This window comes from Lonchura striata, chromosome 1 (genome assembly GCF_046129695.1).
Source record: "Lonchura striata isolate bLonStr1 chromosome 1, bLonStr1.mat, whole genome shotgun sequence".
Lineage (NCBI taxonomy): Eukaryota > Metazoa > Chordata > Aves > Passeriformes > Estrildidae > Lonchura > Lonchura striata.
Genome location: NC_134603.1, coordinates 116,041,546 through 116,066,509, shown reverse-complemented (window position 1 = coordinate 116,066,509; position 24,964 = coordinate 116,041,546). Strand labels below are relative to the sequence as shown.

The window sequence follows — 24,964 nt, the reverse complement described above, 5'->3', positions numbered from 1 at the left end:
AGTACTTTCAGAACATTATTTAGCATCCTGAGTGATGGAGCTTGCCAGTAACTAGGAGAGGGAGCTCATGGGCCAATCCCAACTAGCTACTACAGCATAATAATAATAAAAATTAAATGTCTTTTTGCACAGACAATTTATCTTCTGCATTTGAAAGCAGGAGTAAGATAAATCATGACATGTTTTCACCCAAATGTTTATTAAAGATGATGTGGGCACAGCACACAGATAAACCACATCCTGAAGCAGGGTTAAACTAGGTTTCACATTTTAAAGCTGAAGTGCTATTTATCTGAAGTGCTTAGAGGTACCTTCTCTGTATATGCAGTTTTAGATTGACATATGACAAAGACGGCCTATATTTATAAGAGTGTCATTTACTTCACTTTTTATTAAAATCACCAGCTACAAAATAGACATTTTGTACATACCACTCCTACATAAGCAACTATGAGGAAATTACATTAGTCCTGAAATAAAACCATCATATTGTCCACCCGCGACATGGTAAGGGGTCAGAATTAATGGAAAATCAATGAAGATTGGATAAGGTACTCACATCACACTGGAAGGTTAACCTATATCTTCAAAGAAATCAGTGCATATGTTGATCAGAGACATATTTTCTGCAACCATGAAAAAAGTTCCAGTTTACTCTCATTTAAAAATACTATAGCCACTACTGCTACAGAAAGGAACTGTGTTACTTCCACCTGACGTGTGACATAAGTGTCACGGTCTGGAGAACACGAAGAGAAACAAGACAGTAACACTTTTTTGATAGTGGTGGTGTCACAACATACCACAGATCAAATTCTTAGCTGATAAAAGGTGTTATAACTTCTCCATGAATCAAAAATTCAGGTACTCACCAAGAATCTGGACCATAAACAAAACATCCTGATGCTGTATTCAGTATTTCCCTTCAAGGTCAAAAAAGAGAAGAAGAAGGGGTAATGGTCCTGTCTAACTCAAGATGAAAGAGCAAAGTTGTCCCCTTCATGCAGCATTCCTTGTGCACTCTGCACTCCACCCTGAGTGACTGGGAGGCAAAAAAAAGCCTTATGGGCCCTGAATTTAGGCTTTCCAAGATCAGGATAACTGGTATAGCCAGAAGCATACTCCATCAACAAATGATGGAGTGATTTGTGGGTATTGAAGAGCAAAACCCAGGGGCCACATTGTGATATTCATTTTATTATCAGCATGGGTTTTGCTTAAAGCCCAGTGGATCACTATAATAATTATGATAACACAAGTATATCCACTTCCAGGACATTGTTAAGGGCTGCAGGTGACCCTTGCTTTTAACTACTGCTCTAACAGTTTGACCTCCTTGCTTATCATGACCTTGTTAAGCTTTGCGCACCAATATCCCAGAGACTGGAAATAGGAATTTCATGCAATGTTGGATCCTAGTACAATGTAAGAAATGAAAAAAGCGAAGCTTTGTGTTTAAAAACAGCTTTCTGGAGGACAGAAAACAGTATTGCGGAAAGGTTTCATAGTGGTCAGTGCTACCTCAAATACAGAATAAGGAAAAAACAACAAAACATTAACGTTGAGCAGATGTTGATTACAAAATGAAAGACATGGCTATTTCCATTGGTTTGCTGCAACAACATCATGAGAAATACATTTCTATCTTTATAAAATGGATTATTTTTATGGAATAAAAAACAGATGAAAAATATAGTCTAATTCTTACCACAAAGACAAAATGCAGAACTTAATTTTGTTATTTAAGATTGACCAAAAATGTTCAAACCATTCATATCCTAAAATCACAAGAAGACATTCTCTGATCACCACTACCATAATAGCAGAGTAAAATTACAAATTATACACTGATAACATAAGATCGAGTTATCTCAAATCTTTAGGAAAGTATACAAACAAGCAATTACAAATAAGCAATTTTTCTATATTATTAATATAATCATGCATAAAAATATGTATCTTCCAGGTAAATATATATTTTTTTCTCTGTTAAAATTTTAAAGTGCATCTAAAAGCTTCTAAATAAATCTTTACATTTTAAAAATAGATGAAGATAAATAGCAATTCAGAAATTATATGTAACTCCTGTTGACAAAAGAAGTAAGAAGTTCTAAATGTTATTCCAATATTTTCAGCTCTCCTAAAGTGGTGATGTTTTGGATGGACAACACTGGCAAACTCTGACTGGACCAAATGACTGTGTTTCATAGAATCACAAAATCCTATGGGTTGCAAGGGACGTTAAAGAGTAATCTGGTTCAATCTGCTCCTAGCAGGGTCAATATTGGCTACTTGGGGCTTTGTGCAGGATGTTGTTCCTGGTGTGATGACTGCACTGAGCCTTATTGTACTGTCTGCTTGTGCTCACACCAGAAAACCCAAGCAATGCACCTAGTTATGTGGTCTTGAGAAACTCATTTCACATAAGTTCACAATTTCCAGTCTTATCATGTTAATTACCAAACTAAAATATTGACAGAGTAGATAAGAGAATTAACTAGCACATTAAGACTCACTGACAAATCCACTTGTAATAGCAACTTCAGAGGAATTTTGCCTGCATGCATAAGTGACCAGTTTGAGCTAAACTGTGCACAGGCACCCAGTAAATAGCTGCCTTTCCTGGGGCTTAGACACCATTTTCAGAAGTGCTCCCTTCTCCAGGAAACACTTCCCAGAATGGCAGCAATGGTGCTGGAAGCACCCGCCTGCCCCCCAGCCCCTGCCAGCAAATGCTTTCCTGTGAAGAGGTGTTCTAGCTGCAGAGTTCTCAACACCAATCTGTAAAATGACAGTTTCCAAAGTATATGTCAAGCTTTTTACTACTTTTCACAAAATAGCACCAGAATGCTGCTGCCACTCTCTCTCTAAAACTATCACACGTGTGCAGCACCTGATGCTGTGGAGCTACAGCTACAAGTCCTTAGCGAGGAGCTCGATTTCATCCAGCAGGAAGTCCATGTCCTCTCGGCTGACCTGTGGGTTGATAACCACCTGGCGGAAGAAGTTGACTTTGCCCCAGTGAGGCTGGTACCCAAGCATCATGCTGCCCTTCTTCATCATCCTCTCCTTAATTATAGGAGCAACCTGAAAGTAGAGACAAAAAAAAAAAAAAAAAAAAAAAAGGTTTGATATCACACCCAGAAATACAGCATGTTTGGGCAGGAAGTGTCTTTTGTGACTTACAGAGTTTTTCTGAACTGCCTGAGTTTTGTACTCCTTGCCTGACTTCCTCACTGCCTGTCCCAAGGAAAGCCAAGCTCAGACCTGCAGGTTTAAAGCACTGAGACCCTCGTGTTCTGTAGTTCTTGAACTACAGAATCCTGAAAGAATTGGAGCAAGATCTAAACCCTGGTGCTTGGGGAATTCATCAGTGACCTGGAAAAGGCTGGGTTAAGGTCCTTAGTCTTCCTGCTTTAGATCAAAGGTCTCAACTCAGGAAGAACATCAGCTGCAGCTGGTTAAAGACAGGGTTTGTCTCCTTGTGCTAACTGGGCTAAGCATGACTTCTTGCCCTTGATGACCCTTCTCCACCACATCTGCAAAGCAGCTGTCCCTAGAGGACATTCTGCATTGAACTCCTGTGAAACTCAAGTTGCCAAAAAACTCAGTGTGAGTTTTTGTCTTACAGGACAAGGCCTGATCCTGACACGTAAGATTTCATCTCGTAGATTTACACATGAGCATCTTTTGCTACGCCAGTCTTGTGTAGCATGGGATGAAATCTCACAGCTGTCTTACTGCAGGAAAAAACCCATGAGCGAGACTGGCAGAGTCAGATCCTTATAGCAGAGTATTTGATCTCATCCCAGCAGGGCTGTTAACTTTGGCCAATCAATCTTGTGCATAGCTTAAAGCATGTTAGTAGTTCTGCATTGTCATGTTTGCAATTGCATTGCTAGACTATTCCTTGGAAAGTAGAACTAAGTATTTTGACAGGAGTATTTTTAAAAAGATCTTGCATTTTAATATATTAGTAATAACACCAAGGTATTTCAGAAGAGTGAGTTCCTCTCCTTCTCTTTGTGATGGTTTGATTTTGAACTAAGAAAACAGGTGTGTGACCTAACCTTGCTTTCTGCATTAATTTATTTCAGCTCTTAAACTTTGTGCCTGATTTGCAGAAGAAAAATGATAATGCTAAACTTACCAAATAGCTTTATTTTTACATTGCATCTTTCAGTAGCCTTTTTTGCTTAGGTAGAAACAGATAAGTTCTCAACACTAACAGTCTATCTTTACTGTGTTTCTTTAATGGTCAGGTCCCCTGAGAATGGATCACAGCAGCAGAGAAGCAGCTGCCATTTCCTCAGAACAATGTCCTACAGCACAGACATGAACTGCAACTAGTTACTTCTAAATGTATTCATCTAGTTTGCTTGTGGGACTAGCGTGCAAATTAACAACAAATTTAATTACATTTGTTTCTTTAAAAATAAAATAAAATCCTCTCCACTTTAAACCAAACATTCCAGAGTGCACCTACACCAGCTGTGTCCTGACATTACCTTGATGCTAGGGCATGGTTCCCCACAGGTGATGTACAGGGCACCATGTACACACAGAAATAAAACTTCCTCAACCTCTGTCCTTGACAGGGCCCCCAGGTGATTTCTGCTTATGGAATAAAGACACTACAAGTGCAAGGGGAGAAGTGAATTCTTCTTAATACACTTTCTCAGGCTCTTCTTTAAGATTCAAATCCCTGTGGCAGCTTTTAGCCTTTATTGATGTTCCATCACAGTTATTTCATCTTTTGTATCACAGTATTGATTTTCTTCATCCCAACACCTGGTGCTCCATAATCCATCATCCCAAAATGTGCAGTAGTACAAACAGAGGCCATGAAAGAAAAACATTTACAGCTTCAGTAATTTGAGGACTGTAAATATACTGCATTTCTGTAGGTCTTCTCTTGTGGAAATGAAAGGTAGAAAAACCTCAATTTCATGATCTCATTTATTACCTCATTCATCCTCCATACTAATGAATCTGTCTTCTTAATTTGAAATGTGTTCATCTCTTTTTGAAAGTAAAATAAATTCTTCCCACATACATAAAACAAAAACAAAAAAAAAACCTGATTTATAAGCTTTTGATGGGATTAGTTTTGGAAAGACTTTCCATCACATATTTTGTATGTTCTTTTTGCTAAAGCGGAGAAATCAATGTAACAAAACTGTCAAGGATCCTATGTACAGAAAACAATAAGGAACAGAAACTATGTTGAAATGTTTAAGCACATGTCTCACAAAAGAACAATTAAGTGATACCTGCATGGTGAGGCTTGATTTGAGTGGCACAGGGTATGACTGCTAACAGAAGGGAAAGGCAGCTACCACTTTGCAGCAGAAAAAATAGACCTGTAAGAAACTAATTGCCTAGTGAGGAGTTCAATGAGTTTAATTCTCACTGAAGTCAATGAGAAATGAGGATGCTCAAGTATCAGAAAGAGCTGCACAGCTTCATTCAGGATAGTCTCCTTGGAAAGCAATTTAGTGAGATTGCTTCACCAGTCCATTATTTTCCTACAGAACTTTGTTCAAATTGTAAATCTAATTCTTTATGTGGCCCATCCATGGAGCAGTATCAGAATTTTAAGTGTAATATATCCTAAATGCAAAGGTCTCTTCTCTTCTTTGCTCCCTTTACCTCTTCCTTCACACTGCTAGTCTCCCCTGCCAGTCTACCCTAGGGATTATTGTTTCAAACACTCACTACAGCAGAATAAAAGCTGTCAGACAGATTCTCCTTCCACCTCAGAATGTGGGGAGGAGGTGCTGTGTGCACAAGGCTGTTCTACACTGGAGTTTCCCACGTTGCACTGTGCAGCCAGAGCCCAGGGAGCTTTTCCTAAGGATTGATGGGTGCATCACAGTCTGCCTGTGCAGAGCTACACAGCGGCTGTAACAGCTCATACTGCCCTTACTCCTGACAGCAGAGTTTTTTTAAAACAGAACAAAGATTGCAGGATACTTTAGCTCCCTCTTTACCTACTTGAGTGACAGGGTAATCTCTTTTCCCACTCTCAGCCAAGACTCAGACACACTACCAACAATAAAACGTTTTAGCCCTAAACTTTAAGATGTTTCTGTCAAGAGTCCAGACCACAGCTGATCCTCATAGACATTTACATGGAAGATGCCAATGCTTTTTTCCAGCATATATACATGGAGAGCAGTATAGTAAGTAGCTGGGATCAGCTTAGACACTACAGCTGAAGTATCTAGTGCACCAGGGGGACCAGAAGAGCAACAGATCTGCTTCTCCATATCTCAAGTATCCTAAAGAAATGTGATTCTGCACAGTGCAACATTTTTTTACCTTTAAACCACTGTGTCCTACTAACTGATTCATCAATGACATTTAATCCAAATTCCTCAAACACTTTAAGAATCTCCATCAGGCTCAGATTATAACAGCAAAACAAATGTCAGCATCCACCATTACAGTCTGACTCAACAAAAGGATTGAGTACATTCTCAGCGGGAGAATCCCATACCCAGTGTCTCCAAGAGTTAGTTCCCAAATTTGGACAATAAAAATATGTTCAGAGGATTTGATGAAAGTCCTATTTCAGAAACTTCCTTCTTCCAAATAGTAAAGCTTCCAAAACCATTCTCACCTCGGTCCAAGCTATGCAAGCCTTTTTCTTAGGCCAAGCACTGTCTTCTAGCACATGGGTTTGTTGTGCAAAGGGCAGAGCTGCTCTGTTAAATGGGTAATATTCTCACTCCATTAGTCATGGCACAGCATTATGCTTTGGAATTCAATCACCATTAGCTGCCTTTTGGTGAACATTAGATATTTGTAAGAACTGGTTTGTAAATTTTATTCCAATGACAAAAAAAGAAAGAAAAATCACAATAAGATAACAAAGTGCTTAATTGGTTCAAAGCACATAATCTCATTGACTTCTAAAATACATACCCCACTATCACCAGTTTGAAGTTCAGGTTGCACACTTAGTCCAACATAGCAGATACCTTCTGATGCTCCTTTGTTCATATGAGGTAAATGCACCGAGCCCCCAGCCCCACTGCCCTGGTGCTGCTGGGTATGGATAGCTAAATAAGTTGTGCTAAAGAGAAGCAGAATTCCCAAAAATATGCTGTCGTGGTTTTTTTTTTTTTTTTTTTTTCTGAAACAAAGAAATCAACACCTACTGGTTTTAATTAGCCCCCTACTTTTCCACGTTAATGCTGTCCCTGGCAATTGCAATTAACAGATATGCTGAAAGTGCAAGAAAGCTCAGGCTGGACAACTGCAGACTGGCTTGCTGATAATGAATGACCATGTCAACCTTGATTATAAATTTCTTTCTCTACTATCCTCCTTTAATCTGTAAGTGACCTAATTTTAGACCTAACTGAGTATTTTCAAACTGTCCCATCACAAATTATATTCCCTGACCTGACACATCTGTTACCTGCATGCCACTGGGTATGCCCTCATTTTCACAGACTCCAGCTAGATTTTTGTAGTTGTGCCTGATGCTACATATCACAATAGTTTTTCCAAACTGTAGGCTAGAGACTATAAGTTTTAAAAGCAACATTATGTTATTTTTTAAATTTAAACACTAAGGCAAAAGGAGTGAGTTGCAAAATTGCTAACAATGCTGGGTAAAAGTATTCTGCTAAGCAATGATTTTATGAAAATATATTCTTCAGGGGAGAAAAAAAAAAAAGTGAATTTGAAAAATAGCCTAAGACATCATCAGCCAGAAAAATAAAGAAACCAGAAAAGACTAAACTTTTTATAAACTTTGGAAACAAACATATTTTGAGTATTTGTTTTGATATGCTGTTTTCAATTAAAACTTAAATTCAATTGAAAAGTGACCCATTTTTAATAAAGCCTGTAGAAAATGACTGAGAAAATTTTAACTATGCAAATTGCTTCATTTTAGCTTGCCTGAAAACAACTTTCTGATCAACTAAAACCAAGAATTTCTTCCAGTTTCTCAATTCAATGGCCAAGCAAAAAAGAAATTCATTATTTGTACAACCATAAGTATGTGGGATCAAAAGTGCTGTCACTGCTGACAATAAAACATCTGTAGAATTGTTGTCCCTCAGAAAAGAGAAGAAAGTATGAGAAAACTCAATGGACTTCCCATTCTGTTGGCCAAACCTGTCTTGACATCCCGTGTGAATGTGTGGATGAGTCTAAATGTGCTAACCCAGCAAGGAATACAAATAGAGAATGCCTACAAAAACTAGTGTTAATATTGGCAAGTGCTATCAGAAACATTTTTCCAAATCTTTTGAACAGTTCCCAGGTGTTTGAGCATCTCTGCAACACAAAGCTGAAGAGTTGTTCCAGTTGCTGGCAGCAGTAACTCCCAATCACGGGACCCCATTCTGCTTCCCCTGATACTAATTTCCAAAATGCCATGGACTTCAGTGGAAGCAGAATGCAATTATCTAAATTTCCTGCTTAAGCCTCTGCTTCAGGTGGCAGTTTGCAAACAGCCTTCAGCTTTTTCTACAGAAGCCACATTCACAGTAAATCAATAACCTTTCTAGGGATCCATAAAAGCAGGCCAGACAGCTTTGGAAGAACTGGAGCATATTAGCAGCTCAAACTATTTCTCTTCCTCAAACACAGCCTTGATTAAATTTTCCAAGGTACAGAATACCACATGAGGAACTGGCTGAAGATTCATAGCTAAAAGACAAAAAAGCAGCCCTTTTGAAAAAATGGAAAGATCATATTGTCACGATTTCACAGATATGGGAAACACATTTTGTGTCCTTGTCTAAATTGTTCCTTGCAATAGAAGACAAGTTTATACAGAACAGTCCCTCTCATCTGACCACAAAAATCTATTTTATCTCCACTAGAAGGGGCAAATTTTCATTTGGAAGTTCATGATTTTTACTTAAAAGGCAACTATTGGCTGTTCAAACTCTGACAAGTTATTCTTCCTGCCAAAATGACCAGTTTGAATTCATGCATTTTCATAACAAAACAACTATTGTACAGCAATTGCCACCAAAAAAAAAAAAAAAAAGTCAATAAAACCCCAATTTATGAAGTATTTGGACACAATCTTAAATTTTTACATAATGATTTATCAGTTCCAGGAGTCTTTCACAATACAGTTCCTTATCTTGCTTAAATGATAGAATGGGGGTTTGAAGTATTGGATACAGACTTCACAAATAGGACTGGTCCCAAACCCTGCCAGAGGCTGTTTGGACAAATAACTACATCTCTTTTGGGTAACGCGCTTCTTTTTTCCTATATAACCCTTCAGAACAGTTGGACATTGAACACCAGAACACTGGTGTGGGTTGGTCTTTTCTCTCAAGTAACAAGCAATAGGATAAGAGGAAAGGGCCTCAAGTTTTACTAGATGAGGTTTAGATGGGGTATATTGGAAAATTTCTCACTGAAAGAGTTGTCAGGCACTGGAGGAGTCTGCCCAGGAAAGTGATTGAATCACTACCCCTGAGTATATTTTAAAACCATGTAGATGGTTTAGAGATGGACTTGGCAGTGCTGGCTTAATGGTGGGACTCAATGACCTAAAAGGTCTTTTCCAACCTATTTAGGTTCCATAATTCTGTGATTCTGTCTATTGCAATTGGCCAACCCACTACACTCTGATCCAAGTGGACAGAGCATCCACAAGGTATACGTATTTTATAATTTCTGTGTTAAGCAGGTCTCACAAAGACCTGCCACAACATGCCTGCTGCAATTCCCAGTGTGCTCTAGAAGCACGATATAAATTATACCTGTCAGTATCAAATAAGAACAGTAGCTGACATTTTAATATCCATCACTGGATGCAATACAAATGAACAAAACACTTTGCTTGGTTGGCTGTGATCACAAAACTAGCTAAATAGTATAAATATTTGGAAATAATAGCGTTTTCATCATATTTTAACACCAAAAAAGTATATTCCCCACTGTTAAATATCTTCTCTTGCCTTTTGCTACAACATCAGTTGCTGGCATTAAAACAGGCTTTTCCCCTCCTGTTGATAATTAAAAACAAACTCAGACCATTTTTCAGCTGTCACAGCAACCAGGACAATCGAAATACCAAATATTTGCACACCCAATCACAGCTTTGTTCCTGTAGCCAAGGCTCTCTGTAAAACCCAAACATGTTTTTCTTTTGTCTAGAATTTGTTCTGGGCCCACATCCCTAAACCACTAATAAATTATTGCCTTACACTATTGCGCCAGTGTTCCCTTGTGCCACACCACGCAACAAAAGCAGAAATAAGCGCATTTATCAAAATAGCAGTAACCACTTCCACGTTCTTTGGGCAACTAACATATCAAAGAAGAACAGATGTTGCTGCATTTTTGTCCCAGAACCAACATTCTCTGTGTACCTTCGACTCACACTCAGGGCTGCACAAGATGTCCACAAGATGTCCACCATATATTGCACATCATCTTCCCATCCACTGCTTTTTGCCACAGGACTTGTTATGAATCCCACAAATCCCTGAAAATTACCTGAATAATAGGAGATGGTGGACTGACCTCAGATTTTGATTGTCTTCAACAACTTCTTCAGGCTGGTCATTTATAAAGAGATTTATATATAAAGAGGCAAGAGAAAATAGCCTTCAGACAAAGTTTTGGCCTCTGAAATGGAAGAGTCAGGACAAACAGCTCCCAGAACAGAATCAGCACTTGAACAAGTCTCTGTGTGTTTATATTTATAGTTAAAAAGTACATTGGTGAACAACATGGCTTTCCAGGTGCACAGTCCCATGTCTGCTTCTGTCTGAGCACATGTTTTTCAAGACAATTCACATGGAATTCTTACTATCTTTCTTGTTGCTTTACCAAGATCTTATTAATAAGCCATGTAGGAAGTGCAGGCATTCAGAAAACACCAGAAGCCAGCACACAACACTATGATTCCATATTCTGAGCTGTTCAAAAGAGTTGAGCACTACTGCTTTCATAAAAGTAATTATTTTAAAAGCTTTCACAGCATACATAAGGCTCTTTGTACATAATTTTATTAAATTCCCATTTTAGTGACTAGGATTTCCAATCTTGCAACCCTGCCAAAGCTCCCCTTCTCCATCCACGTTGAAAGGGTGCATGTTGTCTTGAAATCAAGAGTAAGAAAAACATCTATCCTCTTTGGTTTGCATGAACAGGGCTGAGATTCCCTTCTACTCAACTGAGGAAATAAAGAAATCATAGTGCAATGTGAATATCTGGAGCTGGGAGGGACACTTTACAGCAGGAGACAGTTGCATTATGTGGTGACACAAGTTCAAAAACTCAACATGCCTCGAGGGTAGAAAAAGGAATGTCACTTCAGAAACTTGGGATTGTTCCCCATTGTTAAGATCTTATTTTCCATTTGCACAAGTCAGCTTCTGGTATAAGATATCAGCACCTTCTGTATTTGCAGTACAGTAAGAACTACAGAGCAGCAATGTATATTCTTTAACCAGATCTGAAGAAAAATGGGTATTTCAACAAAATTAGGTAACTTTCACACTTTCTTTTTTTCTCCCTAAGGTGATCATCATACTGACTTTCTTAGAGGCTGCATACAATTCCTTGGGGAATATGAGGGGATGGTGTCTACCATGACCCAAAATGCTAACACAAAAGCAAGGCCGTTGTCTAATTTGATCACCTAGTTTAACAAAGTAAATAATCCCATTTGCCCCTCCAGTGAAAGACCAATAATTGTCAGTTATCAAAATTATTTTTCTGCCTGACTCCTTTTTGTAAAGCCTGATATGCCAATGAAATAAAAGCCCTATTAAAGTCAACACAACATTTTTCCCATGTACATCTTGCCCCCAAACAATATTCACTCCAGTTTAGCCTTGCTCCTCTCCTCCTTCCCAGTGAGCTATTTTATCTTTTTTTTTTATCCCCAACTGAAACCAAACATATGTTACAAACTTCTATGATTAATGCATGGACAACCAGGAAACTGAAAGAACTGAAACCAAGATCTCCAGGGTGTCAAAATGTGCAATTCTATTGCAGACTGAAAGGGTGAAAAATGAAAGGAAAATAATGATTTGCACCTATGAGTATTTGCAAACTAAAGACTCAGACTATAGGTAATGATGATTAATAACAGTCTGAAGTAAGTAGAACTAGACTGCAGTCAATCCCTAGGTAATTTAAGGTCAGTTGAAGGGGGAACAGCAGACTGGGCACAAACTTTAGAATCCATTTTCCAAGGATTTGTTACCTCAAAGGAATACATAAAATAAAAGATCTGCTAACCTTGGGCCTAAACTCTTAGAGATATAGATATGGCTCAGTATGCAGAGGCATAGGTGAATTTTTCTAGTCCTGTACACCAAATTGCTCTGAGAACCTTATTCTTTCACCAGTCTGACCAGGTATAATTTCCCTTAGTGCCACATCTACCTATAAATCACACACAGTCAGAAAGAAAATAAAAGCAGGGTAAAGTACTCGCATGTTTTCCTCAGGGTTCTGCACCAGAACCACATGATAGATACTCTTACAGAGAAGGAGAGAGAGCAAGAACAATGTTTTGAGCTGTGAAAGCAATTATGATATGCTACACAAAACTCATCCATTAAATTATGATAGATAGCACTTCCTTTATTGAAAAACATTTGCAGAAATCAATAAATACAAATAATCTTCCTGCAAAAAATTATAAATTTTCTGATTGGCCAGTGTGTCTGGAAGAGGTTCTCCACATTTATCAACATTCACATACAGAACTCTGCCACTGAAGTCACAGGGAATTTTACAGTTAAATTCACCTATGATAGAGTTAGACTAACCCATGTTTCCTTATAAGTATCACCTATTAAATTATCTATTAAATTTTAAAGGAAGATAGATATAAATATCTGCTGAATGGATATCAGCCTCAAGGATTTTCAACTGGTTTAGAGGAATGATTCTCAGTTATAATTTTTTTAGACTTGTAGATATTTCTAGCCATAGTGACCCCTTTGGAGAGTAACAAGAAATCTCTCCCTTGTAGGCATGAAAATGAAATATATTCCATCTCATTCCTCTTGAAACTCTTACAGCTAGAAAGGAATTTGTGCTTAAATATCTGAAGCACAAAGTGAAATCTGAAGTCCTAGAAACAACTTTGTATCTCACTACATATGAAGGAGCAGGATTTCCTCCTGCTCATCCCCAAAAATATTTTTGACATCACTCACATCATACAAGTATAAAGACTGCTTAATCACACAGATGATGGAAGCTATACACCTTTTCTGTGGCATTAATAGTAATTGATTTTTTCTGAACATTTCTGAAATTTCTTATGAAACAACAGCAAGGATGGACAGTTTTGTGTTAAGAAAGGACAGTATAGGACCCAGACATTTTTTCTTCTATCTGCAAATTTAATGTTTACCTTCAATTCCTGAAAGAAGTGTTTGATACCACAGGAGAGAAGTGCAGCTCCCCTCTCCTCCTATGAAGTTGGTGATAGGAAAGAGAAGAGTGCTAACCTAATAAGTAGATACTAATTTAAGTGGACACAAGCTTAAGATTTATTGACCTGAGAGCAAGAGGTCAATATTTATTCAGAGAACAATAAATCTTTATACTTTGTTCTAACAGATGTTAATCCAATGTATTATTAAATCCATCCTATTAAAGTTAATTAGACTGTGTGTCCCCTTGAGCCTTGTTGCCAATAGTCATTAGTATTGCATGGGTCATTATTACTGTGCTCTGATAATTAAATCAAACATTAAATATATGGGGATAAAAATATTTCTTTTTCTCTATCATGACTATATTGTTGCGCATTTCATTAGGTTCTCCTTCATGCTGCTATAGACGTTTCTTGCATTCTTCTGCCAGGACCAGTGCAGCTAAGGAATCAAAGGCTCTATTTGAACTACACCATTTTTAGAACTTTTTTATTTGTCTTAAAAACCTGATGCTCTTAAAGTCACAACCACCTATTTGTCATGCTCTAGGCAAGTAAGAAGGAGAGACACAAATCAGTAAATGGCTACTGCTAGGGAAAAGGAAAAAAAAAAAGGAAAAGGAGCTATACTCTGAAGTATAAGTGAAAAATTTCTTCTATTTTGGAGTTTAACAGTGCTTTCCACCCTACACATTTCAATGTACTTCTTAAATAAGAAGAAATACTATTATCTCCACTTTAATCTCTGAAAGGAACTGAGTCACACAGAAAGGAAATGACTGAGATCTTAATCACAGCTCTATGCCAAAGCTAGACTCACTCAGGTACATTAGTGAGCAGGACAGGGTATTTTTAGTGCAAATTGGCCTTGCAAATACTCTTGCAGAATACACATAAACTCATCCAATTTGGGTCAAAGAGGTTTCCTTCCTGGAGGAACCTCAGCTGAACAGCAGCAGCAAGCTGCAATGCAGAGTGTCCCCCTTGCAGTGCAGATGCCAGCTCCTCCAGTGGGCAGCACCCCACAGCGCACACCCAGGGCTGCTGACTGCTCTGAGCTTCACTCTTGGTGAAGGCTTAGTGAGGGATCACACAAAAGCAAGTCCTGGCCACTCCATCTTCTTTATACCACACACATCACTAACACAGACTACTATTTCCCAAGTTCCACCTCTGTATATTGACTTAGATTGATCCTTGACAGTATTTTTCCTTCAGGACCCACACTGTTTACAGACTGTAGTTGGTTATTTTTGTAAGAACCTTGCACATACAGGGAGCAACAGCTTGAGAGGAAGTGTTAGGTAGATTGAACTTTACAACATGTTACCCAGAGACACAGCCTCCAGCACTGAGGATAAAATGTGGAAGTAGGATTCTATTCCCACCATTTTGGCTGTCTAAAGGTTAGGCATATAGCCTATGCTAGCCATCTAGGCTTTGCCTTTAGTTAAGGGAGAAAAAGAGGCACTGCTACAGAGAGATTCATCTCATCCTAGAATAAGACAGGCCTTAAGATAGACAGGCCCAGTCTGGAAAATCTTCTGTCCTCCTCTACGGGCTTTAGCAGCAAACCTCTGCCTAAGTTTTAGCTGGCTAAAGTAAGGTAAGATGAAGTCCATGCAGACAGTTTATCTTGAATCAAAGCTATCTAAAACCCATGTTCCTCTGCTGTTTCTAATCTAAGGCGGGTTGCCACAAAAGCTGCACTGGACAAAACAGAGGGAGGATATCCAGGGTACAAGAAGATTCAAGGGGAACTAGGTGTGAAAAATGCATTATGCAATGCTTAGGTGAAGAACCAAAGGTCTGAACAGAGAGAGGTCAGGAGGTCTTTTCCAACCAAAGTGATTTTGCGCATTAAAATACAGGGAAAATAAGATTAACAGGGCAGATACAAACAAACAGATGGTCATCATCCTTACCTATCTCACTCCTGCACTTAATCACTGCAGGCTATACTTTATTCTTATTAAATCCAATTTCTTTCTTCTGTGTGGGTGCGTGAACATTAATAAACTCCAAGATGGACAAACTAGATAGCAGGACAGGAGGTCTGAATACCTGCAACCAAGGTATAAGTACTGGATAGACTCAATTTCCAAAACCAGCTACTAGAGAGACGGGAATGTACGTATATTTCAAGACTTAGGCCTTACCAGCTGAATAGAATACGATTGTTTGCAGTGCCCATGTCTGTATGACATGATTTTAGATGTGTTCATGGGGATGCCAGTAAAGACACTGCTCTCTGTGCTGATCTCTGCAGCAGACTGTGTCTATATCACCTATTTTCTCTCTCTCTCTCTGTGTGTGTGCGTGTGTGTGTGCATCTTGGAATTTGTGTGCTCACTGGACTTGGGGACACGGAAACACAGTGGGCTGAAAAAAGAGCAATGTTGCTGGGCCCCAAGGCCAGCCACCTTCTGACATTGTCCTGAATTGCCACTGCTCTAAAGTCTTTTCTGTGGTTGATAACCCAACCCAAACCATTCTATGATTCTGTGGTTTTCATTGAAATGGCTGGGCTCTGTGCTTTGAATAATTTTCTGTATGTAAGAAATAATTTGCATTTTATCCCATTGGTCCCACAAATGCACACTGATCATTAGAAAACTCTGGGGTGGAGCTTCATTTGGCATGAACTTGAAATAGAACTTCAGACTAGGATTAAACCCACATATGTTTTTACCTCATTATTTTATCATATGTTAAGTCGTCTAAGATCAAAAACTTAAACTGCACAGAATGAGGCAATATGAGGTTTGCATTTCTGATGCTGTTTGAGCAAGAGCCATCTTTAACCAAGAACAGTTGTGAGAATACGTGCTAACACCATCCTAAGGGTGTGCCTCAACTCTCTTGACGCTATTTCCCTTCTGTGTTTGGAGCCAGTTTTTATAAATTTAGCACATACAAATTCCTTTGGTGCACTGCTGCCAAGTTGGCCATGTGTACATGCAAAGATTAATTTTTTCTGAAAGCACAGATTATCTGTATGCATATGTTACATATATGTATACGTGCAGCTGTGTAGGATCAATTTAGAATTAAAGTCAGAGTTGCAGTGTACCCCTCCAAAAAACACAAACACAAAAAACAAGCCAAAGGAAAAGCTCCATCTTATACATGGCACAGCTCTCCAAGAGGCTACAGAGCAAATGACTCTCGCATCTAGCATGGCTATAGGCTACTGCCCTCCTACTTCAAACTGTGGCTATTTTACTTCATTCAGATGATTCTCATTATAACTGGGATGAGTGCTGAATGAAAAAGTCAGTGTATGAATCATATAATCAGTTCAGTTGTCTGGAATTTTGCTTTTCCATGCATTTCCTCATTGCTACACAGATCATCAGTGTAAAACATGTTGTAGCTGCATCAAATTTCCTTTTACTCTTTTAACCCTACAATTGCCTGTGAACAAATATGTATTTGCTGTTATCCAGCTTCCTAACCACCATGATCTGTGCCTTCACTGCCTGCCTCAGAGAAGTCACAAAGAGTTACAAATATTTACACTGAGGTTAAATCTAAGAGGGAATCTCTTTACCCAGCTTGTGGGATAAAGACTCTGCACTGAATGCCAGCATTCTGCTCAGGAGAAAAAAAAAAAAAAAAAAGAAAAAAAAAAAGAAAAGACAACCCAGATGTTCAGTTTAAGCCTAATTTAAGCCATGCCATTGCTGCATGCATCATCAGATCTCATCCATCTTTCCATACATGGAGGTGGCTCCAGAGCACTGCACCTTTTGCCATAGCCATCACCCATGGCAACTCCTCCCACACCAGAGCAGAATGAGGGTTCTCTCCACCAGCTTTTAACCTTGCCAGAGGAAGGATGTATGCATGCGAGTGGCTCTGAGCTCTAGTCACAAGACAGGCTTCTGCTTCCTTACAGATTTACACAGAGAACAAAAAATAACTTTTCCCTGCTATTAACATTTACTGTTCATGTGATACGCTCCCTCTTTTAGCTGCTTGTTTGAAATATATTTTTTGGCCTATAATAGCTATAGTACAGTCCAGTGTGTTGTACATCATCATCTTACAGTTCTGTGTTTTGTACATTTCCCTCTTGCTATCTAAACACTGCACCATTGATATTTGCTACCTACAGTCACTCTGCACCATACCATATTAGATTTCCCCTTGTCCCAGATCTGTCTAGGTCCACCTGTCAGCCTCCATTCCTGAATATTATACCTTGCCTTTTTCAGTAAAAGAATATTTTTGACAGATTCTCTTCAGTGGAGATTATCTTCAGCATTTTTTCCAGCTACAGAATCCAAAACACATCTTGCAATCTTCCCTTGAAGCCAGTAGTAATCTGAAAGTTCAGGACTAGAGCAGGTTTTATAATTTCAGGGTGGGCAGTGCAGAAAGGGATTTTCCTTGGTTTGTTTTTAATCTTATAAAAAAAAGTAATCATGTTTGCAGAGTAATGCCCCCCTGCTTTTTCATTACTACCTTCTCTTTGCCAATGGTAATCAATCTGTACATTCAGACACTTAAGTTTCAGTCCATAGCAATTATTTTAAGAACTAATATACTTGAATTCCTGTATTGTGGAAACAACACTAACCCTAGCTTGAAGTTATGGAATATTTGATGAATCTTTTACGATCTGACAGAGAGAAGCACTTCCTACACTTTTATCCAGCAACTGATTTTAAAAAATCACAGTTGGAACAGGATATATTATTTAGCAGCACCTCTATCTTAATCTCTAAGATGATTCTACTAAATAAATTTGTCATTACTGGACAGTGAGTAAAGTTTAAGAGCTTGGCAGGAAACCTCGTCAGTCTTGTGCTTTCATTTTCCAATGTCAGCTGTGAATTTGGGGAGAGAACACAACTTGGGCTGCTTTTGATCACCATCTAGTGCATGAATTAAAGAACTGCACGGGTTTAAGGACTGAACGATTTAAAGTTAAGCAGCAGCAGGAGTAACAATTCTTTTCATCATTTCTAGAAGATCCCAAATAGGCTTAGTGAACTTGAAAAAGCGGGAATTTCCAGATGCCCCTAGCTGCCTGATGTTTCATGAAAATACTATTTTCTAGCATTCTTGATTATGATGAACTAGGGAGATAAAGAAAGCAAGACCTGCATAGTGAAATAGTGTCTTTTTCAGCCCAACTTACTTAGTGAGAAGGAGCAACATGGTTTCAAGCAAGGAGTCCTTTCACCAAGCCTCTTCCATATGTTTAAATGCTACATTTATTTCACTGTTTTCTGATTTATTGTCAAGTCAGAAACACTATTTGCAAAATTCTTCACTTACAAAAGTTAATTGTGTGCATCATTATAACTAAAGTCCAACTAAAAGACTAATGTTCTGCTTGCACTTCAACATTTATTCATGCAAGCGGGAGGACTTCAAGGCTGGTAAATCAGTAGGATAACGGGACAGAGGAAGACTACCAGTACCACTGGGGATAAAAGCACTTGGTAGCTTTAGGTGTTGACTGTTGTAGATGACTCAGGACAATTTGGACTATGCTTTTCAACAGTACTAGCCAACCAAGGCCAATTCTCGGATAACAGACTTGCTTTTCAGAAGTCATACTGTGGCTCCACCCACAGAAACTCAAAATCATCACCCTCAGAAACTTACTTAAACAAAACATAACAGAAAATACGTCTTTACTAAAACAGGCTCATATCTTCAATATTAAATATTAATATTGTGAATTTCCATAAAATATTAGCAGGAGTTTCAGGAGACACTGGGAAGAAGACTTTGCCTGTAGACAGTAGAACAGCCTTCTTTTTAAGGGAAAAAATGCTTCCTTCCCCCCAATTTCTTATGAGGCCAGGCGAAGAAGCAGTCAAAAATGCTTCAATACCATGACTTACCAGTAGCCTATAGACACTGTTATACAAGATCTACCCATGCTAATAACCTCATACAGCAACAAGCCTGAAATAATGTCTATAGGTATCCCTTTACATCTGAAATTCAGACCATTAGCTGAATTCTCAAGGGAAAAGCAAAAACAAAATAAAAAATTCCACAAAACAAACAAAAAAAAGCACTCAACTACTGTTAAGAATATATATATACTAACTATATATTAAAATGTAATAACTATATATAAAAATATAATATACTAACTCTGCTATTACTACTGTGTTCAGGCTCCATATAAGGCACTCAAATGCCTAGAAAGAATTGTAAAATCCTCCCAAGTTTCCTATTTTATTAGACACTGATCTCTCAATGATAATTATTCAATACATCTTATTCAAAGTAACTTTTTTGTCTAAACCTTGCAAATCAATATATAACTTTGAACAAAGGATTGAAAGGGGAAAAGAAAAAGAGAAAAGAAATTAAAGGAAAAGCTAGTGCTGCCTGGAAACGCTTGCTAGTTTAATCTTGAACAGCTCGTGACTTCAAAATAGAGCTTGCAGTATTAGTGAGGAAATTATGTTGATTTAAGAAGTGGAAGAAATTCCTTGCCCTGCTCAAACCCCGGGTTTTTTCCGTGGCTGCGCCCGAGGCATTAACAGCCGGAGCGTTAATTAGCGCTCCCCGGCATTGCCGTCGCTCTGGTGCCCCCCGATGGTCACCCGGCTCTACTGCAACCCGCGGCTGCAAATCCTCCTGGAAATCCGCGCTCCAGAGGGAACCCCGGCTGCGCCGGCGGCTCTTCAGCCGGCCGGACCCGAGCCCTGCGCCCTGGCACGGCTGCGGACACGGCAGAATTCCCATCCTTGGGATGCAGGGCAGGTCCTCCAGCTAGGTCCTAGCCACCATCCCTAGCCACTTCCAGCAGAGCACCTTGGCAGCTTCAGCAGTGCAGTTGACACAACCACCTCATAAGTATTGTTGATAGTTAAAAACTGACATTTTTCCCCTCTCATCACCTAAATTATCAGGCTAACCCAGAGACCCAAGACCTTGAGGGGAGGAACATCAGGAGATGGGCAAAGATTTCCAAAAGAGGCTCTTACGCTGATGTGGTTTTCTAGCTCTTCATTCTATGATGTCCAGGGGAAAGAGCGGGGGCAAAGAGGGCAAACAGGAAGGGTCAGGGGTTTATCTAGGCTCTGGACAGGGAGGGCTTCTCTGGCTCTCTGCCAACCCTGTCAGGGCAGGAAGGAGGGGTCCAGGTTTATCTGATCAGAGTCACAGGTGTCCGGGGAATGGGGGAAAACATGGCCTGAGCGCAGTGTAACAAAAAACAACCTGATTCAGAAGCACAAACGGTACAAAGAATAGTTCACGTTGACCTTTCAAGGTTATCTGATCCAACAACCCTGCAGCGAGCAGGGAAACCTTCACCTACATCAAGGTTGTTCAAAGCCCCATCCAGGCTGACCCTGAACCTTTCCAGAGATGGGATAGCTGTAGAAATCTACATTATATTAATCAAACAGAGGCATCATTCAAACAGCCAAGATGCATGGATACCCAACACTGGCCTTCTCTTACCTTCCTCCCCAGCAGACACCACATCCCGTTACCATGCCCTGACCTGTCACATCCACAGGCTCTAATTCATACAACGATCAGTTTTGCACACCCTATCCCAACTCACCAGCAGACCCAGTATGATACATCTTCATTTCCAACCATATTGTAGCCCAAAGAAATTACTCACTGGTCTATAAATCAGTACTTCCCCTTCTGTGAACTCATCACAGCTTCACTATACTCAGTGAAGCCTAAGGAAAATGATGGTCACAATCACAAAGACTGTTTTAAAAGACTTAATTTCCAAAAAACTTCAGGTGGAAAAGATAGATGAAGGCTTAAAGCTCTTTAAGAAGAGATTAGATGGCCAAAAGCTGCAATCCTTCAATCAAGAAAGAAGACAGCTTTATCTAAAAGCCCATCCCGATTTATTGGCAAAGGGAAGATAGCAAAGCAATATTTAACAAGTTGAAAGAGGGAAGCAGATCAGATAGCAATCAATACAAATGTGACATGAAGTAAATTTATCAGAAGGAAAATAAAACCTTGATTGACAGAACTAAGGAAAGAAGCAGTTTAGTATGTACATTAGGGATGACTGAAGCCCTATGCATGGTTAAATCATTAACAATACAGGCAAGGCAGAAATGTTCAATAAGCTTTCTTTTTCTGCTGGGAGGGATTCCTACTACAAATCAGATGAGCTTTCCAAGCCATCGTCAGCCATCAGGATGTTAAAGATCTACTGAAGAGAATTTTTTAGATCTATAGGCCTGGATGGCTAAGATTAAAAACAGCTCACTGAAACTGTGGATGATTTTTGAGGATAGTGTGGCAATTTCAGAAAACAAGCACTAGTATTAGAAGTGGAAAGGAGATAGAGCTAATGAATAAGTTTGCTTAAGTCAAGGTGAACCTGAAGTTAAAAAAGAAAAGTTTGTGCTGGATTTAATTTATAATGAGTTAAAGGGTAAGAATACATTGAAATTCTAAAATTTATACAAACAGATTCAAAATGTAGTCTTTTGTGTTCAGTTATATTTATATCTTTGCCAAGCATCATTTTTTGGGTCAGCCCACCTTCATTATTTTGCTGATATTCCAAGTTTTCTTGATGATTTATTTGCACTTAGAGCATTAATAGGAAAGCCTTACACAAGCCATTAGAATGAAAAATAGCAGGACCAATTCACACAGGAACAGCACAAAAAAAAAATTAGGACCTCACAATAGGAATGCAGTTGAACCAAGCAAAATTTGAATAACTAGCATATTCCCCTGCACAGGAAAAACAAAATGTCAATCAAACATTGCTGCTAGTGAGGCTCCACAGAGACCGGGATTAACCTTGATGCTGATCCTCACTGTTGGTTTTCTGAAAGTCAATAAATGACAGCTGAAACCATTTGCAAGTAAGAGACTCACAAGGTAGAAAAATGAGGAAAACAACCCATTGCACAGACCTGGACTGCTCAAACTCACTCAAAAGGTAAGTTATGCATGCAAAGAAAAAACAGAGACAGCTCAAAATGGATGACAACCCTAAAAACAGTGACTCTGAAAAGACTGCAGCAGTCAACAAGAAAACAAAACTCATATGAGCGTCCAGGTCACACATCGGAAGCCAAAAATCCTTCCTGGTAAAACACTGACTTCTCTGCAATTTTTTTCACTCTACACCCAACTCAAAATCAGCTTTTAAAAGTTCTGTCAAGAGGCAGACTACAAAGTTTTGTAATTAGGTCATTTATGTGAGTGCTTTAAAACAGTCAAGACTGCTCTTAAACAAAGATTCACAAGATCCACTGCTTTATCTGGGATGTCAGTTTGTTTTCCATAGGCCAATGGGAAAAATAACCCAAACCACCCAAGATGTCTTGACAATTTATTTTGTTCTCAAATGAGTAATATATACACAAGAAAACTTTTCATTTCAGCAGTCATCACCTATATATATGTTTTTGTTTTTTTTTACAGAGCCTCCCAAAGAAATACAGTAGAAGAAAAAATATAATATGATCCATGATTTTATAAACAAGTGCACAGGCATTAGGGAGACAATTTTATCTCCACATACAGTAGTGGAAAAAGAGGTGCTAACAAACACAGGTGCTGGCAAGAAATACATATTTCAGATGTTTGTTGGGGTTTTTTTACAATAATGAAAAATGGGAAGGATGATGATGACAGCCACAGTAATAATTCAATGTCTAATGAAGATTTAAAGATATTAATCTATTTAGTTTATAAATAGAAGAATGAGAAGTGACTTGATGATAACTTATGGGGAAAAGGGGAAAACGCATTAGAGAAGGCTATTTTAGTGTGGATAAGCATTTTTTCACCACCATTTTGTACAGGAAGGCTAATTAGCCATTGAAAGGAGATACCGAAGAATGTCTCAGTTTTACTATACCTTGATGTTTTCCAGTCAAGAATAGATGCCATTCTACAAGACATGCTTATATAAAAGTCACTGGTCTGCTCAGAGAAGAGTCCCCAAAATACAGAGCTGGCCAAGTAGACAATGACAGTACCCTAAAACAACCCCTAAACAGTTCTTTGATCAAATATTTGTGAACTATAAATTATGATAACAATTATTTTTTAGAGATGCTGCATTTGCCCAATTGCCCACATCCTTTGAAACTCCACTGCTATGAGAGTCACACTTATGCCTGATATAACAAATAGATTGAAATATTTTCCCAGACAGGCTAAGCCAGTGGTGAAATTGTCACCCATGTTTCAGACTACAGTGGAAGTTTACTGTGAGGCAAAATAAAAACTTATTCTGTTCAGCAACTGCTCTTTTCTGGCTGATAAAACAGAAAAAATATCTTATTTTTCCATCAAACACATAGCAATTCATGTTGTAGCAGCCTATTAATTAATGGTGAAACTCAAAGATTTTATTTTCCTTCTGTCCAGCTCACTAGAAAATGACCAAAAAAATCACTATGCTATTCATCTCATGATCACTATTACTGCACTGTGGTCAATTCTCTGCTGTTATTTATTAAATATATCAAACAAACAGAATGCTGGAAGACACTTGTTTCATTCAGAAACCACAGCAGGTACCAGCTGGCAGAGTTGGTAGCCCTACCAATACCACCAGAAAGAACTTTATTGAGCAGTGTAGAAAAGGTTCATTTAAAAAAACACCACCAATAGACCACACTACTATTTTCTGTTCATTCACCCACCTGCAACTTCTGATATTCAAGTACCTTTTCTATCTAAAGCACTCAGAGAAGGTCCTGTTACCACACCCTTGCAGAGGAAAAGGCACCAAAAAAATGGTGCCTTCCATTCCACATTGCGGTTTAATTAGTGCAAAAGCCAGACAAATCATGCATTAACAATTAAACAACTGCTAAGAATGATTTTTGCTTGGCCACGTGCTTTGCTTTCACTGTCAGTGAGATTCATCCTATGCATAGGAGCAGGGGGAGGAGTAGATGTTACTGTTATCCTACACATACCCTTCAGCATTGAAATACCAATTATTAGTGAGGTTAATGAGTATATATAACTATCATAAAGGAATATATATAGCCATCATGTATCAAGGCAGTGGCTCTGGTGGGCAGTTCCCTTGCCAGTCCCTAGTGCACCCTAAAATGCTCACCTAAAAATCACCTCACCACCATTCAGTTCAAACTCCCACTGTAAAACAGATCCTCTGAACTGCATACCAAAATCCTCTCAAGGCCAGGGAGCCATAGCTTGGGCAGCTGCAGCAAGGCAGCTCTAGGAGAAGTTCACAAAGGTGAAACAATGCAGTGAAAACCTGATGGTCTTTGAGGAGCACCATTAAACTCCATGAAAGGACCTGACCTGGGCTGCACAGCTGCCTCGCTGCCCCAGCCCAAGGGCTCCAGGTCAGCCAGCACAGCCTGCACCAGCCCAGGTCTGGCCTGGTCACACACAGCACAGCCCTGGCACACCAGCCCTGTAATACTCAGGCAAGAAAGGTTCAAGGGTCTCAGTCTTTCCAGGATTCCTACACTTCCATTCCAAGTTTTTTTCTCTGTCGGGGTGCTGGAAAAGTCAGCCTTCCTTCTACCATATTTAAATAGGAAAAGAATTTATCCCTTGTGCAAACCACAGAACAGCAAGTCCACAAAACCC

The 24,964-nt window shown here is 39.0% G+C and overlaps 1 protein-coding gene across 1 annotated transcript in view; it reads right to left on the bottom strand.

The window, feature by feature from the left end:
• Positions 1 to 371: 371 nt before the first annotated feature.
• GADL1 (glutamate decarboxylase like 1) overlaps positions 372 to 24,964 on the bottom strand; it is an 81,717-nt gene continuing 57,124 nt past the window's right edge. Inside the window, exon 15 of the mRNA XM_021525866.2 lies at positions 372 to 3,087. Coding sequence (XP_021381541.1) covers positions 2,914 to 3,087 — 174 coding nt within the window. The 3' untranslated portion in view covers positions 372 to 2,913. The remainder of the gene's footprint in view (positions 3,088 to 24,964) is intronic.